We start from the raw sequence: 18,195 nt of genomic DNA, 5'->3' as shown, positions 1-18,195 counted from the left end.
CTTGTCTGCTTTGGACTTTATAAATTCTGTCCTCGCTTTTCAGCTGTTGCATAAGAATACCTTCCCTTTAGTTCCACTATCTACTCTGATATTGGACCATGTTGTGTGATTGCTTCATTTTCTGAAATACTGAGAACATTTTGTGCATTTTGCCCACTGTCTTATTTAACATAGCTCACTCTGTTCAAAGCCCCACATCCTGGTCCTCTGCAGATTCACACAGACTTGTTCCTGCACTTTCATATAAAGTACAATGAAAGAGATGCATTAGTAAAAGACAATGCCAATTTCTAGAAGTCAAAATGGAAACTAAAACAGGGCGACAATGGTTCTGTTGTAGATCTCTCTGAAGGTATGAAAAATACCCGGGAACACTTGGGTGCTGAGTACTGACTACATAGTAGTGTGTGCATGACATGGCCACATGCTGAACTTTGATGGTCTGAAGTACTGGGATTTCTTTCATTTCTGCATGTATTTTTAATGCTTGATTTTTATTGAAGGAAATTATTAGTTTGATATGTTACCATGATGATAATCGATGCCCAGGGTTTTAGTCCAGTGCAGGCATGGCCTGAACTTACTGTGTTATCCAAAAAATTCAGGTTTGAGTTCTGGGTCACCATGACACTCGAATCTGCTGGCCTCAGTTATTGGTCAGTTGTCCTGTGTGCTTTGTGATTATTGAGTGAGAGAAGAAAAACTTATCACCTCACTGCAATTGTAGCTCCGTCAGCCAGTCACAGAGGAGTCTGTGGCTTGTCTTGGTCAGCCGATCGGAAGCAAGTGAGCAGGGCCAGGGTGTAGAGAATGCAGAGTGCGATTTTTAAATCTAAATTTGAGGTTCAAGTATTTAAATCTTTTCTATAAAGCAAATGGAAAGGTTCAAGATAGTGGAGAGAGAAACAAAGACCAAAGCCTATTCTAAAGAAGGGCTGGGATCAGCGACGAAGGTGGATCCCGCACAGAAGGAAAAGGAAGAAATCTGTCAGTGGCTAACGGTGAGTGATGGCAGTGTAGTCCAAATGCTTTTCAGAGGATCAGTGCTGACACAACTCAGGCCAGTTCAAGAACTCCTGCTGTTGCTCCCAGAACTCGTCACACTGTAGGCGAAAAGAGGAGAGTACGTGGCAAGCCATGAACTCCCACCTCGTCGGGAATACTGCTAGATTCTCTCATTTTCTCTTTTTGTTTTTTTTTAAGGTTGCTTCCTTTATTTTTTCAGTGTTATTTTTTGCATTTCAGTTTTGTTTATCTTCGGTTTTTGTTAAAGTAATATTTTTTCTTGTACAAGTTTCTTTGGCCTCACTTTGTTGCCTCCCATCTGCCTGGGATGCTTCACTACATTAATGCTGCATAAATGCAAGTTATTGTTTATGCGCAGACCTCAATTGCAAACCCTGCTGATGGTGGCATTGCAGCAACACTGTCAGCCTTGGGGCAGTGCCTTTGCTGCTGTCACTCAAAAAGTCTTATGGCTTTATTCACTGAAATCAGCCACACCTGGTTTTCCTGCAAATGCAGTTGCAGAGGACAGTGACCAGCAAAACGTGTGCACGAAAGATGTGATGTTAGACTATCAGTCAGAGGCCAGGGGGGAGATATTGGCTGTATTAGCTGCCTGAAACCTGTTTTGGAATATGTTGGGATTTGAAGCCTGGCCTATCAGGAATTCTATCTACAATATGACTCACAGTTAAATGGTCCATCTCATCATTGTTGTTATATTACCTTCCAAATAGCTGGAATTGTTAAAAGCAATATAGATCAAAAGAAATGTCAGACTAAAGACACAAACTCACAAACTTGGTATTAAAGAGGGCAGCCTGAAAGATGTTGGCCTGCAATTCACTGATTCCAAGACTGGCTGGGGTATTGGGATGTTGGGTTAGTGCTTTGTTGTGACTGTGTTGCAATTATGTCCCTACTGACTGTTGACCAAGTGGCAAATTGACAGCATGATCTGCTCCCCTCGCCTCTGCCACGCTTCACCACCCTCTAACAGGCGCTCCTTGATGACAAGCAGTCTTGTGAGTAAAATAGAGATTCATTTAGAAAGAGATTCTAATAAATCATGCAAATCTATTTTTTTCATGATCTGTCTTCCATTTCAGAATACGATAGACACATTAAATATGCAGGTGAGTCATCTTTGCTAATTTTACCTTGAATTTTTTTAAACCCAGTAATCGCAGTTGATTTATTTTTGAGCCTCATGCTAACGCCATGCAGATCAGTGAAGGTAATCAATCATATTGCTGTTCCCAGGTCGACCTCTTCGAAAGTGAAATGGAAACTTTGTCAGCGGTGACGAGGAAAAAGAAAGGTGAAAAAGAGGTAAGAATTAAATGCTTTAGTTCTCAGCCTACAGGTATAGCTCTGACTGTACCTGTCAGACACTGAATACATTTCATGTTCCTGCTACTGTAAAACCTAGTGCATAAGTGCCACCTCTGAGAGGTAGTAGTATTGTCACTGGACCAATATTCCAGAGACCCAGGGTAATGCTCTGGCGATCTGGGTTTGAATCACACCATGGCAGATGGTGAAATCTGAATTCAATAAAAATCTGAAATTAAAAGTCGGATGAAGACCACAAAACCATTGTCGATTGTCGTAAAAACCCATCCGGTTCACTAATGTCCTTTAGTGAAGGAAATCTGCCATCCTTTCCTGGCCTGGCCTACATGTGACTCCAGACACATGGCAATGTGGTTGATTCTTAAATGCCCTCTAAACAAGGGCAATTATGGCTGGGCAATAAATGCTGGCACCTGCATCCCATTAACAAATAATTAAAAAAATACACCAAGCTTCCTGCATATTTATTTCCCAAATGCAGTTTTCTTCACCTTGTTGACCTTGTCTCTTTGTGGGGATTGCAGCAAGTCACAGTTTCCACAAGAATGTATTGTTTTCATTTCACTTTTCTCCGGTTAAGCATTGAGGAGACTGAAGCCATTGCCTTTGGTCCCTCGCTGCATTTTCTGTCCCCTCACTATCGATTTCAACCCTCCTTTCTGACCATCATCTTAGACTTAACCAGACTGCTTGCAATCTCGGCATCATATTCAACCTGAAGCTGAGCTTCTGCCCTCGTACTGTCCATCAGAAAGATTGCCTGTCTCCACCTTTGTAATGTTGCCCATCTGCCACTGAAGGCCTTTATCATCTCCAGACTTGCCTATTCCAATATTGGCCTCCCATTCTTCACTCTCCATATGCAGATGATCCAAAACTCTGCTGCCCAAATCTTATCCTTACCAGTTCTTGCTCACCTATTGCACCCTGTGCTTATAGCTCCATATAGTTTATAGTTCCCCAATGCTTCATTTTTAAAATTCTCATCCTTAGGTCTAAGGAACTTATCCCTAAATCCCTATCTCCGTAACTGTCTGCAGCCTTGAAGTGTATCTCCACTGCCCCCATCCCAAGCTCTTTTGTTTCTTTGATTTTGGCCTTTTGTGTATTACTCCCCTCTGCCCGTTGCTGACCGTACCATCATTCTTCTTGGTCCTGTGTTCTGGACATCCCTCTCTAAACCTTTTTACATCCCATTTCTCTCTTTTTTTAAGGCTATCTTCTTTAATGAAGCCTTTCGTCACTCCTAACATCTCCTCCTTTATTTCATAAAATCATAACAACCTAGGAGACATTCAGCCTGCCATGTGTGTGCCAGCTCTCTGTAAAAGCAATTCAGCTAGCCCCCTGCCCTTTCGTTATGGCCTTGCAATTTTTTTTCTCTTCAGGTGCTGCTTATTCAAGTCCCTTGGTATTCATTTTTATCTAATAGTGCCTCTAAAGCACTGTAAGATTTTTTTCATACTAAAGATGCTACATAAATGCAGTTGTTGATAATATTAGTTCATGAAGTCACCAAGACTACTGTTAAAAGAGCCTTAAAACTTTCCTTACAAGACTTGTTTACTTCAGTACTTTTAATGAATGTGTTTTCGAACAGCTTTTAGGTCAGCATTGTGATTGCTGTACATACTGTTTGGTATGTCATATCCAGTTTAAAAGGTGCATCGTGACTTTTCTGCCTGGCAGCCAAGCAACAGAAGATTGTTCACAGAGGTGCGTAGGACCTCGCCCAGAGATCCATGTCAGAAACTCCCTGTGAAGCAGGAATATGTCGTGGATTTGAGGCTCTGTCAGCTTGGCACAAATAGTGGCACCCTAATCTTTGAGCAAGAAGGTTGTGGGTTCAAGCACTGCTGCAGGCCTTGAGCACATAATCTAGGCTAACACTATAGGGCAGTACCCAGGGATTGTTGGAGTGTTCGATGTGCTGTACTCTGGATGAGACCTTGAACTGACTCAACGTTTCCCGATTCAGGTAGACATACTTTTTTTGAAGAAGAGGAGAGATTTCCCCCCCCGCCCCCAATGGATTAATTAATCATTTTGTCTCACTTCTGTTTGTGGGACCTTGCTTTGTACAAATTAGCTGCTATATCTGCCTATAAAACCCACAGTAAGAGCACTCCATAAGCAATTACATTGACTGAAAGTACATGGAAAGTGCAATAAACACATTGTTTATACAATATTGATCATAATCCATGGACTAATTGTATTTTCCCAGCCTATCTCAGGGATATAAAGTGTGTAAATATGCACTAATCTTGAAATTATATTTGGAGCCTTTTTCAAGTCTAATCTAAATCTGAACTGATTACTTAGCCCTTGATCTAACGAATGGTAATCTTTCTGCAGAAACAAGACAGGTTAGAAGAATTGAAGCAACACATCGAGAGGCACAGGTACCACATTAAAATGTTGGAAACTCTGCTGCGCATGTTAGACAACAGCACGATAGAAGTGGACCAGATCAAGAAGATCAAAGATGATGTCGAATACTATGTTGATTCCTCGCAGGACCCGGACTTTAAAGAAAATGAGTTTTTATATGATGATCTCGATCTTGAGGAGATAGGTAAGAGTGTTCACATTTTGTTGCGTGTCAGGTGACTTGCCTACAACCAATGGCAAAGCTACTTTAAATTAACCAATGGAAGGCAACTTTTGCTGGTAGAGGCGTGTGTGTGTATTAAGCTGCTCTCTTTAGTGGAAGACCTGGAGATCGAGGAGTTTCTACCACCTCAGTTTGGAACTGTCTGAGTTGGAATTCCCTGCTTCAGAGAATTTATTTCTTTTTTTTTAAAGAGATTTGGCATATTTTATACTCGTCACACCATGTAAAATGACCAGAAAACATTCTTCTTGTTGGTGGAGCTGGTAACAAGTGGTTTAGGATGAATAAGAAAGGGTAATTGGTGAGTTCCAAGGCTTTTACTCATTAAAGAAGCTAATTTCTATAAACCCGCTGAATATAGTGGATCTGGTCACAGCTGTAGGCTAGTACCTCATTACCTTGCAATGGATTCAAATAGTTAACTTTTTTCAAAAAAGTAGTAATGGTAAGGTTAGAAAATACTCTGTGGCCTTGGTCATCTCCCTGAGAGACAGAGCATTTGGAATAGGGAGCAAAGGAATAGATATTCCATGGATTAACAGATGTAGCAACTAAACATGAAGAGTAAGCAGAGTCTGCTATTTGAAAATGTATGGTCACCTCTGATTAAATTCTTCAGTTGAAAAAGTAGCAACAACTGGAGAGTTTATTACTGAATGACTTGGGTCTAATGGAGTGGTTGACTGGACATGTTAATAGTTTGAGGACATTAGTCGTGTTGCAGTTAACACAAGTGTTCATTAATAATATGGTTAGTAAATGGCTGGCAGCTGCTTAGAACAATTTTCAGCAGAAGTTAAAGGTTCCTGTCAGCAGTTGAGCACAGAGTTACATTAGTCTTCCACTCTATTAAGACTAAAGTTGAGATGTTAACGAAGAAAGGAGCTTCTAAACTACCATAGCCTATGATATAACAGGACCCTAAATTGGATGGTTTAGCTGTTTTATGAAAAGTATTGAGTGCAGAACTGTGATTGGCTGGTGTAGAGGATCACTGAGAAACCAGCCATTATTACTCATTACAGCTGAGCCTTGCTGACAATCAGGGCAAACAATTAGAGCAACTGGTTTAGTTTAGAATGTCTAAATTGACGTGGAGTTTAGAGCAAGCTTCACATGGTATTTTATCCCGGGAACCAAGGGTGTGTAGGCAAGCCAGCTACCAATACTGAGTTAGGAGGAACATACACCCTCACTGCTGTGCTTCAGTAGGATTACTACGTTTTGTAAATGGACATGAGACTGAACAATTATATCTTCTATTTTTAATGGACCTCACTCCATTATTTCAGCACAAACATCAATAATGGCCACATCACCAGCAAGTAACAGTAACAGCAATGTGGAAGATGAGCTTTTTAACCAATGTAATAGCACTCCCACCTCTACAACGTCAAGTTCTCCTGTACCACTTAGTCCAGCCAATCAGTCTGTGGTGAGTAATGATGCTTTATGATAAATGTGGGCATTCAAACAGAAAGGATAGATCTTCAATAGAAGAAAACATCTTAACAAATACACTGACACCTGCCCCAGACCAGAATGAGATGGTGCCCATGTTGGAAATGGGTATAAATGCTGATCACAAGTACCAGTGATCAGATCATTGCATGCATCATCAGACCTCCCCACTAACTCACTGGATCACTGGGTGGTGGGTTAAAATTACATTGTTTCATTTCAGCTGATCTGGTGATGAGTGATGTGAAGTGATCAGCCTTGTAATTAATTGCCCTGTGTAAGATTGTGATTAGACGCGGGTTTGCAATGTAATGATGGATGCCAGAATTACTTCATTTTAATTTAGAATTGTGCTACTACATTTAGAGTAGTGTTTTCCACAGCTCTTCTGTTGATGGCTGTTAGCTGGGATGTTCATCTACTGGTAGTGTTCTACTTTGGCCTCACCCAAATAGCCACACTATGCGGCTGAATATTGAGTGTTTTATCATTTGATTGCAAGTCCATCGCAGGCAAGCCTGCTCTTATCTAGTCATGGCTTTTTTCCAACATGAGGGAATCTTTGAAACTTGCCCCCAATCAGTGAAATTGAAGCCCATTATCCAACTCCTGCTACCATTCCTGAGATAATCTAACTTAGGACAGAATATGAATTGAATTTGGAGTTTCCGGTTTTGTGTAGCTTGGTTCTTTAGAAGGCATTGCATTAATCCATGGAATTATTGTGATGAAATTTTTACCAATGCCTTCAGTGCTAATTTTGAAATGCTTCATCTGCAGGAAAATCATGAAGATGAACGGAAGCGGAGTAGGTCAGACAGCGAAATGAGCTTGGTCAGTTTGCTTTTCAAAGGAGTAAATTGTACAGTTGTGTTATAAAGAACGTGTTCAATCAAATCCACCTAAGTTCCATCTTGTACTGTATTGTATAAGTAGCAGCTTTGGGGAAACAAACTTTGTTGTAGATTGAATTAGTCACAGTATGATTACTCCATCCCCCATTTCTGGAGGTACTAAAGATATTAGTAAACGAGAGTTGATGGTAACTAGAGTTTTTAATTTTGTCAGCCACTTAACTATTTCTTATTTGAGGGTTCAGGCAGGAGGCTATGACTTTTCCTATAGCAGCTCCTTTAAATGGCTGCTGGGGAATGTAGGTCACCAATCCAGGGGCAGTTTTTTTTTCATCCTCCGTCCCTGAGTAAGCATTCACTTTTCCATTTGCTGTCTCCCCCAATGGGCTGCTTGATGCACAGAATTTGCAATGTGGAGAATTTTAGATTGGAATGTCTGAGTGCTCCTCCCTTGGATGCAGGCTGAATTTCCTCCTGCTTTAGGGGCCTGCAATGACTGTTAGACTTTGCCATGATTCTGCTGTTGTCACACGGCATAAACAGCAGAGTGAGAATTTCAATGTTTCCCAATTTTCTCATTGTGAAATTAAGCCTGGCTTAAAAGTATTGTGGATGCTGGGAATCTGAAATAAAAATAGATTCTACTGGAAATGCTCAGCCGGTCAAAGAGCATCAGTGGGATGAGAGAGAATTCATGTTTTAGGTTGGTGATCTTTCAGCAGAACTGGGAGGTGAGAGATCAATAGATTTTGAAGCAGGACAGAGCTAGAGAAAAGTGGGAAAGGAAAGAACAATGGAGAAAGACCGGCGGTAGGGTTGAGATCAAGATTTCTTGTCCTCTCTTCCCATTCAACTTATATTCACACCTCCTCTCTGCTCTCTTTTCTACCCTCAGTCCCCTGCAAAGGTTCTAGGCAGCAAGACTCACCATGGTAACAATCTCCCTCCATCCATTTCTATTTCCCAGAGTGCGCAGGGGTTGAACAGCACAAAAACACCGACCCTGCCCTCGAATGGATCCAGCAACGGGGGAAACAAGCTGCTGCAATCCAACAAGAGCTATTCTTTGTAAGTACAGATGTTTTGGCCTGTCCCAGTATCAGCCTTTAGAAATTAGTTTAACCCTGTTTCTGTCATCCTTAGTGTTTCAGTATTATAAAATGTCTCATACTTTAACATGCCCTTACTAAGTATACAAAGGACGCAATATCAGTAAAAATATTTGTGATGTCCATTGGAGAATCTGTGCTCCAATGTATTAAAGAAGACAAAGTGTGCACAGGTCTGGGTCCATAGTGGCTTTAGTTCAGTTCAGTTCAGTTTGGATCAGTGGATAACACTCTTGCGGGTTAGGTTCGAGCGCTGCTCCAGGTTCTGCCAGTAATCTAAACTGATGTTCCAGTGCAATGGAGGAGCTCTATGCCTTTAATGTGAAAATTTAAACTGAGACCCTATCTAGTCTGGTGATTCAATTGTCATTAAAGATCCAATAGCATTATTAAAGAAGAATGTTCTCCTGGTACTCTAATAACTTTCCTCCTTAAAGCAACACAACCAAAAGTGGTCATTCATCTCTTTGCTGTTTGTGGGATCTTGTTATGTAAAGTAGTTGATGTATTTACCTGTATAACATTAACTGCACTTCAAAGGATTTCATTGTGTGGAGTTCTTTTAGATTGTGATGAGGCCTGAAGGATGACACCACTGACAGTGCAGGATCCCCTCAGCCAGCCTAGATTACAGGTGAATCCTGGAGTGTGGCTTGAACTCGTAACCTTTCAATTCTCTGGTGCGCTGGTTCCGAGTCCACCCTAGACTAATGATTGCTATCTTTTCCTCTGCCAGTAATCGTCTTAAGTGAGATGAGTTTAAGTGTTTGATGCAGTTCCTGGTGGAAATGAATCCACTATCTGATCCCAGCCAGCATTTTAGATATAGCTAGGCCCATAGTACAGAGCCTGCCACTGGTCAGCATTAACTTGGCAGCTTCAATTATGATAAAAGGATATCTGAGATGGGAAAGACTCACTGATGCATTGGGAGTACGTTTTGATGTCCAGGCTGATTGAAAAGGAGCTCCTGATTTGTTTATGGTCTACCTCAGTTGGGGAGTGTTTTGACGTTGGCACTGGGTTTATACATGGTGAGTCCCAGAGTGTCTAGAGAAATCCATGTGCTTTCCTCAGAGGGTGTGGCCACCCATGATCTTTTAACTCACCTTCTATTGGACTGGTACGGAATGGTGTTTACAGAAAACTTGCCAGCCCTCCCTCCTTTGGTCAATGAAATGTGAGCAGACACCTGTAAAAAGAGAGAGAAAGGAATGAACTTGTAAAAATGTACTCATCGTTTGTGCTGTTAATCCTTCTTGGGGATAGTCAGAAGCCCTGTTGTTTTAAGAGATGGTGAGTATAAGATAGCTGTTTGATGTATGGTGCCCTCTAGAGTAATTAGTGGGACCAAATGCATTGTTTTTCTTTTGTAATGTTTGAACTCCAAATTTGTTCTTGTGTAACCTCAGTTCAATGTCCTTTCTTCCAGCCCAAACTTGTGACCTTCCTTTTGTATGAGAGGTTTTGAAGATTACATTAGCTCTTCACTAAAAATAGTTCACACTCTGATCCCAATCCAGGGGCAGGGTGGGGTGGGGAGGCGGTGCTGGAGGGGGTCATTTGAAAATTTCAAAACTTATATAGCTTTTTGTTTGGATAAAAGTTATGAATCCAAGGTGGTTAGATGGAGTAAAGACAGAGATCAACCACAATCTCATGTGGAGTAGGTAAGAGGGGTTGATTTGCCTCATTTTGTTCCTATGAAAGATGATGACTGAGAGGAGACTTTGTTGAAGTAGACATGGTTGTAAGAATTTTTTTGAAGAAGGCAGTTGAAGCCACGTTTATTCAGTTCCTATGGCACTGGAGCAAGGGGAGCAATAGTTCAAAACAGTGAAAGGCACATTTAGCCGGTTGCCAGGGAATTCATTGCACAAATTGGAATGAGCTAAGTAGTTAGGGTAGTGGAGTCAATAAACCTGGGACCACTTGAGGAATAAGTTGTTTTTCTGGTTTGTTTTCCAGGACGCAGGGAACAAATTCAGTTTCTGCCTATGCAGCTGCTGTGGCAGCAGGAACCACCACAATCAATACCACCAGCTCATTCCAGTCAAGACCTGCCAATGCTGTGCCCATTCCCACCAGCAAGCAGCAAAACGGAACTGCAAGTACGTAATAGTGCCTACTCTGGCTGCAGTTGTTTCATATGATAAGCATACATTTTCACTGTTTTTACCTCTGAACATCAGTGGTGTAAAATGGATTGGGGCTGTGCAATGAAGTGGGTTGTACACTAACTTTTTCATCTCTGGGACACAGCCTGGTCTGACAAGCTGAAAGTTTCTTTTTGCCTGCTGACTATAAGGGTCCCACATCAAATCCATTTAGAATGGTCACAATCCATCACATACAACTAGCTCTAATTGACACAAAGTTGACCACCTCACAAGGGAATGTCACATTGGTTCAGAGAGGGATCTTGATAGGAAGTTTGAGCCGCAGCACGTTGTTGGATTAAATCAGGGGAAGCATTACTCTATCTAACCCATGCTGCAGCTCACTTTGAAGTGTGTGATGCTGAGACTGTGCCTTACCTCCCTGAATAAAATGTGCCTTGGCTCGTTGGTAGCATTTTCACCCAAGTCAGGTTGTCCATATTTATTCTGATGTCACTTAATCAGATTATCTAGTCATTTATTTTGTTGTTTGTGGGAACTTGCTTTGTGCGTATTGGCTGTTGCATTTCCTACATTACAACAGTGACTACACTTCAAAACTGCTTAATTGGCAGTAAAGCACTTGGGAACATTCTGAGATCATGAAACACACTAAAGGAAAAGGCAAGTTCTTTCTGTAAGGCATTCATCATTGAGCACTGTTTTCATAAGTAAGAAATTGTGAGCCCCTCTTAACAGTGAACTATTCGCAGTAACTGTGGTAACTTCAGTTCCTCAAACACACATCCCAAGGCTCATGCTAAACCTTCAGGAGTTGCTGTTGAAGCTGTACTGTCATGTTTTGCTGTATTTTTAAAATATGTGAATGATACATTTACTGAACCTATTCCCGAATAGATGCTAAAGGCAAAATACAGTGGATGCTGGAAATCTGAAATAAAAGCACCAACTGCTGGAAATACTCAGCAGGCTAGGCAGCCTCTGAAGAGAGAAAAAATTCATGTTTCAGGTCTGGGATCTTCGATCAGAGCCAGTCCTCCCGAAAGGTCAGAGACCTGGAACATTAACTCTGCTTCTCTCTACACCAGTATGCCTGACCTTCTAAGTTATTTCCAGCATTTCCTGAATATATACAATCTGGTTTGTTACAGACACTGGATCTATTTTCTGGGGGTGTTGCTTATATTGAATTGCACCTTGTTATTTCAGGTTATAGTGCAGTGGTTGCTGAGAACAGTGTGGAACATCAGAACAGCTACAGTCTTCCTTCCAGTACAAACAGCCAGCCAACTGGTACTACCCCCATACAGAATAATGTGTGAGTACCGCAGCACAAGCTTGTTCTGTAAGATCTGGCAATGGTGCTATGGAAAACAGCAGTGACACCGTGAACAGCTGTTCCAGTAATCCCTTTAATACTGTACTCAACATCTTCCCCACATCATCCCTGTCCAATTATGCCAGCCCTGACAAAAAAGGACTAAAGGAAATAAGCTTTATAAGTTTTGAGGCCCAGGGGGGGCCGACTCCCCATTGTGGGGTTACTGGTTCAATCCTACCAAGTTGTGAAATCAAATTCAATGCATCTATTAACTTGATTTACAGCTCTATATCTATTACCAGATTTAGTAATAACACAGATGATTCAGGAAAGCTACCCTTATCCCTCTTGGCCTCCATGTGACCCAGTCACACACTTAAGTGTCTGATTCTTTATGAACTTACCTAGCAAGTTGTTCAGTTGTTAGGGTGGCATAGTAAATGCAGTAGTGACTGCATACTGAGAGCAAATTTACAAAAATATGTGTTGTTGTTCTTGAGACACTGCTTTTAGCTTTGCTGCTGAATTCATGGCTGTCTGTGTCGTTAAAGCAAATGAGGCATAAAACTGTCCAGGATTCACCCAGCTTATTACAATGAGAAGACCGGTTAATGTAGATTGGAGTTAATGTAACATTTTTGTGTGTTGTCAAAGTCTTTTGATCTAGTTTATGAATGATTGCTCTAACTGCTTATTGTACAGGAAAGAGCCAGTCAGTGTATCTGTAGCCAGCACGACGAACATCATCCCTGTGCTTGCAGCTAGTCAAGTCAACACTCAAGCCTCCAACTTCTCTGATCTTAAACCAACACCAGCCATGATGAATGGACCCTTACCATTTGTCTCCCAGGATTTAAAGGTATGTACAGAATGGGAGAAGATGGGCCTTGTGGAGAGGTTCCACAGAGGCTTGTTTCAATGAAAAGCTGTAAAGTTTAAGAAGATACCTGCAGGTTACCAGAGTGCTGGCAGGGAAAGGCCTTCACTTGTTGCTTTACTTGGGTTTTGTGAGGGATAGCATTGCCGTCAAATTTATTTATTGCAGCTATTGATGTGTTGATGTGGCACCACAAGTCCTGAACTTCACTGAACTTAATCTCCTATCTTGCCCTCCGGCTCCCATTCACAACCTACCCCATTTCCCCCCAACCCCCATACTGACTTTACGCTGATCATAAGAAATAGGAGCAGGTGTTGGCCATTCAGCCCACCAAGCCTGCTCCGCAATCTGATAACATTGTGGCTGATGTGATTGTGGCCTTAACTCCACTTTCCTGCCTGGCCCCCATAACCCTTAACTCCCTTGTCAATCAAAAATCTACCTTTAATTTATTCTTTCACAGGATGTGAATGTTACTAGCTAGGCCAGCATTTATTGACCATCCCTAATTGTCCTTGAAGGTGGTGGTGAGCCACCACCTTGGACCGCTGCATTCCATGTGATGTAGTTACATCCATAGTGCTGTTAGAAAGGGAGTTCCAGATTTTTGATCAGTGACAGTGAAGGAACGATGATATAGTTTCAAGTCAGGATGGTGTATGGCTTGGAGGGTAACTTGCAGGAGGTAGCATTCCTGTGCCTTGTCCTTCTAGGTTATAGAGGTTACGTGTTTTGAAGGTGCTGTTGAAGGAGCTTTGGTGAGTTGCTGAATGCATTTTTTATATAGTACACACCTGCCACTGTGTGGATGGGACACTAATCAAGTGGGCTGCGTTATCCTAGGTGGTGTCAAGCTCCTTGAGTGTTGTTGGAGCTGCATTCATCCAACCAAGTGGAGAGTGTTCCATCACACTCCTGACTTATGCCTTGTAGATGGTGGACAGACTTTGGGGTGTGAGGGGGTGAGTTACTCACCTCAGAATTCCCAGCCTCTGATCTGCTGTTGTAGCCACATTATTTATATGGCTAGTCCAGTTCGGTTTTTGGTCAATGGTAACCCTCAGGATGTTGTTAGTGGGGGAGTCAGCAATGAGAATGTCATGGGAGATGGTTGGATTCTCTCTTGGAGATGACCATTGCCTGGCACTTGTGGTGTGCAAATGTAACTTCCCACTTATCAGCCCAAGCCTGAATGTTGTCCATGTCTTGCTGCATATCGGAGAGGACTGCTTCATTATCTGAGGAATTGTGAATGGCACTGAACATGGTACAATCATCTGCAAGCATCCCAATTCTGACCTTATGATAGAGGGAAGGTCATTGACGAAGCAGCTGAAGATGGTTTGGTCTAGGACACTGCCCTGAGGAGCTCCTGCAGCGATGTCCCAGGACTAAGAAGATAGACCTCCACCGACCACAGTCATGTTTCTTTGCATTAGATATGAGTCCAAAAGTGGAGAGTTTCACCCTGATTCTCAGTAATTCCAGTTTGGCTGTGGCTCCTTGATGCCACTCCCAGTCAAATGCTGCCTTGATGTCAAGGGCAGTCATTCTCGCCTCACCTGAGTTCAGCTCTTTTGTCCATGTTTGGACCAAGGCTGTAATGATGTCAGGAGCTGAATGGTCCTGGCAGAACCCAAACAGTGTCAGTGAGCAGATTATTGCTGAGTAAGTGTCTGTCTATCTCTCTCTCTCTCTCTCTCTCTTTCTTTCCCCCCCCTCCCCCCAACCAGCTTATATTTCACCTCATTTCTATATTTCTTCAGTTGTGAAGAAGAGTCATACTGACTCGAAACATTAACTGTATTCCTCTCTGCAGATGCTGTCAGACTTGCTGAGTTTTTCCAGCTATTTTTATTTTTGTTTCAGGTTTCCAGCATCTGCAGTATTTGCTTTTATCTTTTATATATTGCTGAGTCAGTGCTGCTTGATAGCACTGTCAGCAACACCTTGAATCACCTTGCTGATAGAGAACTGACGGGGTGGTAATTGGCTTTATTAGTTTAGACCTGCTCTTCATGTACAGCGCATACTTGGGCAATTTTCCACATAGCGGGGTAGATGCCAGTGTTGTGGCTGTGCTGGAACAGCTCGCCTAGGGGTGCAGCTAGTTCTGGATCACAAGTCTTCAGTACTAGTGTTGGAATGTTGTCAGGGCCCGTAGCCTTTGCCATATCCAGTGATTTCAGCCATTTCTTGATTATCATGTGGAGTGAATCGGATTGGCTGAAGACTGGCATCTGCCCTGCTGTGGACCTTTGGAGTCCAAGATGGATCATCCACTTGACACTTCTGGCTGAAGGTGGTTGCAAATGCTTGTCTTTTGCACTGATATGCTGGGCTCCCCCTTCATTAAGGATGGGGGTTTTTGTGGAGCCACCTCCTCTTGTTAGTTGTTTAATTGTTGTCCACCATTCGCAACTGGATGTGGCCTAGATCCGATCCATTGCTTGTGGGATTGCTTAGCTCTGTCTATTGCATGCTGCATATTTGATGACTCAGCTCTTTGGAAGAGAATACCGCAGATAAATAACCCTCAAAAGAAATTCCTCAACTATTACTGATCCCTGTGACACCTCTGTCTAAAATGTTAAACTGTGTCCCCCTAGTTCTAGATTTCCCCCATGAGAGGAAACATCCTCTCTCTCCCCTGCCCCCATCAGCATCTACCCTGTCAAGCCCCCTCATAATCTTATGGTTCAATAAGATCACCTCTGATTCTTAACTCCAGTGAGCATAGGTGCAATCTGCTCAACCTTTCTTCATAAGACAACCCTTTCATCCCAAGAATCAGCCTAGTGAACCTTCTCTGAACTGCTTCCAATGCAAGTATATCCCTTAAGTGGGAAGGCCAAAACTGTACACTGTCCTCCAGGTGCGGTCTCACCCAATGCCCTGTACAGTTGTAGCAAGACTTCCCTTTTACACTTCCCCCCCAGCAATAAAGGCCTCAATTCCGTTTGCCTTCCTAATTACGTGTTGTACCAACATGCTTTTGTGAGCCATGTAACAAGACACCCAGGTCTCCCTGTACGGGAAAATTTCTGCAGTCTGTCTCCATTTAGATAATCTGCTTTTTTATTCTGCCTGCCCAAGCGGACAACCTCACATTTTCCCATAATTTACTCCATCTGCCAATTTTCTGCCCACTCACTTAACCTATTGTATCCCTTTACAGACTCTTTATATCCTCCTCACAACTTGCTTCAGATTTGGCTACAGTACTGTCAGCCCCTTCATCCAACTTAATATCAATAGAGCTGGGGCCTCGACTATTTACTGATCCCTGTGACACTCCACTGTTTGTCAACCTGAAAATTAACTATTTATCCTGTTTCCTATTAGTTAACCAATGCATATGTTAACATATCACCATTGTCATGACTTGCTGGGGAGAGTGCACTGCAATATCAAGCCCCACTGTTCCCAGAGCCACGACATGTGAAAAAATTTGATCAATCCTCCTAATTGTTTAATTTAGGTTAACAAAATATGAGCATCAAGTTTGTAAACTTAAGTAAATAACTGTTTATTGAACAAACTGTCATTAACTGGTAGCAAAAGAAAGAAATATGAACTGCTAATTTCTAACTCTATAACCTAAACTCTACCCCTTCTTCAATCCCTATACACACATACAAGACACAAAAACATGGATTTTTAAAGATGGGATAAAACAGTTCAATTGCACCAATTCCAGAGTACCAGATTCGGTGGGTTGATTTTGATCAATGTCTTCCAAGTTCCTTTTGGTTCTTTGACACAAGGTGGTCTTCCAGCACTTTCGTCTTAGTTCGCTGGTTACTCTCAAACCCTGGTCAGGAACCAATTAAAACATTGCTGCCACATGGTTCCCCATTAGACAAGACTCATCCTCGACACCATCCTGTCTTTTGTGGCACACTGTTCCAGCACAGCAACATTATATATATTCCTCACACTGTTCCAGCAGACATGTCTTTCAAACTGCAGCCATTGTAATTTTAGTCCATAGTACAACAGAAATAGAAAGATGTGTTCTTTACCATCAACACTAAGTTTTTATGTAGAAATCTTTTATGTGGCATCTTATTTGAATTCCTTTTAGAAATACAAAGACATTACCTTCCCCTTTATCCACCCTGCTTGTTACATCCTCAAAGTGCAATTTGTCAAACATAATTTCCTTTTCGCAAAACCATATAGAATCTGCCTGGTTGTATTATGATTTCCTAAACACTTCCTTAATAATAGATTCTAGTATTAACCCAATGAGAGATGTTAACAAACTGGCCTGCAGCTTCCTGCTTTCTGCCTCCGTCCTTTCTTGCATGATGGTGTTACATTTGCTGTTTTCCAATCCAGTGGGCTTTTCTAGAACCTGGAGAATATATCATCCATATCCTGGTGTGGCACTGTTGTATGTAACACTCTTGTCTTAAAGGTGTAATTGGTTTTGGAAATCAAGAAAGTTTGCACATTGGGAGGGTTGGAGTGGGTCAAGTGCAGTGCAGTGAGCTGTCTCCATTTTAGGAGTTATTCTCCTAAATGTCATTTCCGAGAGGGACTGATCTGGATTCAGGATTACATTCGTATCCTGGGGCTTGAGTTTGAGACTGCTTGCTACATGATCCACTTGGAACGAGCATTTGAAAGGCTAGGTGTATGCCTTCTCTGGGCAAGATTTGAACTCGGGGCTCCGATGAAAAGTCATCGTTACCATAGATCACAGAACGTTACCGAAGAGGGACACTCGTTCGGGTTTGATTTAATGAATAAAGTTCTGGACCTGGTTTTCCAACAGCTTTCAGTAAAGGTTAGAGCACTAAAAACATGTGAAAAGATAGGATATGTCAGATTTGATGTTTTGGAGCTGAGTGGCATGATGGTTTTGTACGTACTTGGCCTAATTTTGTGACGCATTCACAGCAACCTGGCCCTGGATCAGAAGAAAATCCACAAAATGGATTTGCTGCTTGTGCCTGCCATCTACAGGCCAGCAAAGATGTGCTGGTCGATGGTGCGGAGAGTTGTTTATATTTGGTCAGACATATGGCCTGCTACCGAGGCCTTGCTGCAAGGAAGAAAATGCTTGAAACACAGATGTTTTGTTTGAAAGTGAAGTTTGTCTTGGGCTGGTCAGGGTGCAACTGCGAATGTAACCTTTCCATTTAAAAATCAATCTGCATCAGATATTGTAACATGCTGTGCATCTTGTGCTATATGTGGTTCCAACAAGTACAAGAAGAAAAATTAAATGTCTCTAGTCTATTACAAGTGAGTACTTTGGTGCTTAAAGATTGTGCTTGGATGCGAATTAACTGATGGGAAACGGAATGATGATTCGATTCCATTTGTTATGGAAATAATGGTTTTTTTCTTTGAGAAAAATTGTTATATTTTAATGCAGCTGAGTTGCATCCTTTGGCTTATTACATTCCCTTCCCCATCTCCTCCACACCTTTTTCACCTTCTGGCCCCAGCGCTCTCCCC

At 42.0% G+C, this 18,195-nt stretch overlaps 1 protein-coding gene across 4 annotated transcripts in view; it reads left to right on the top strand.

Moving 5' to 3' along the window:
* The window catches only part of cnot3a (CCR4-NOT transcription complex, subunit 3a), an 86,840-nt gene that overhangs the window by 47,982 nt on the left and 20,663 nt on the right, over window positions 1-18,195 (top strand). For 3 of the 4 annotated variants that reach the window (XM_041177677.1, XM_041177675.1, XM_041177676.1), the window contains 10 exons: window positions 873-1,001; window positions 2,115-2,141; window positions 2,269-2,337; window positions 4,720-4,939; window positions 6,271-6,413; window positions 7,220-7,273; window positions 8,189-8,361; window positions 10,371-10,513; window positions 11,732-11,840; window positions 12,546-12,702. In XM_041177677.1, the coding sequence (XP_041033611.1) occupies window positions 873-1,001; window positions 2,115-2,141; window positions 2,269-2,337; window positions 4,720-4,939; window positions 6,271-6,413; window positions 7,220-7,273; window positions 8,189-8,361; window positions 10,371-10,513; window positions 11,732-11,840; window positions 12,546-12,702 (1,224 nt within the window). The remainder of the gene's footprint in view (window positions 1-872; window positions 1,002-2,114; window positions 2,142-2,268; window positions 2,338-4,719; window positions 4,940-6,270; window positions 6,414-7,219; window positions 7,274-8,188; window positions 8,362-10,370; window positions 10,514-11,731; window positions 11,841-12,545; window positions 12,703-18,195) is intronic. The other variant, XM_041177678.1, reaches the window with a different exon arrangement.

Source organism: Carcharodon carcharias, chromosome 31 (assembly GCF_017639515.1).
Source record: "Carcharodon carcharias isolate sCarCar2 chromosome 31, sCarCar2.pri, whole genome shotgun sequence".
NCBI lineage: Eukaryota > Metazoa > Chordata > Chondrichthyes > Lamniformes > Lamnidae > Carcharodon > Carcharodon carcharias.
Note: the sequence above shows the minus strand (reverse complement) of the source record. Positions and strands in the feature narration are given on the sequence as shown.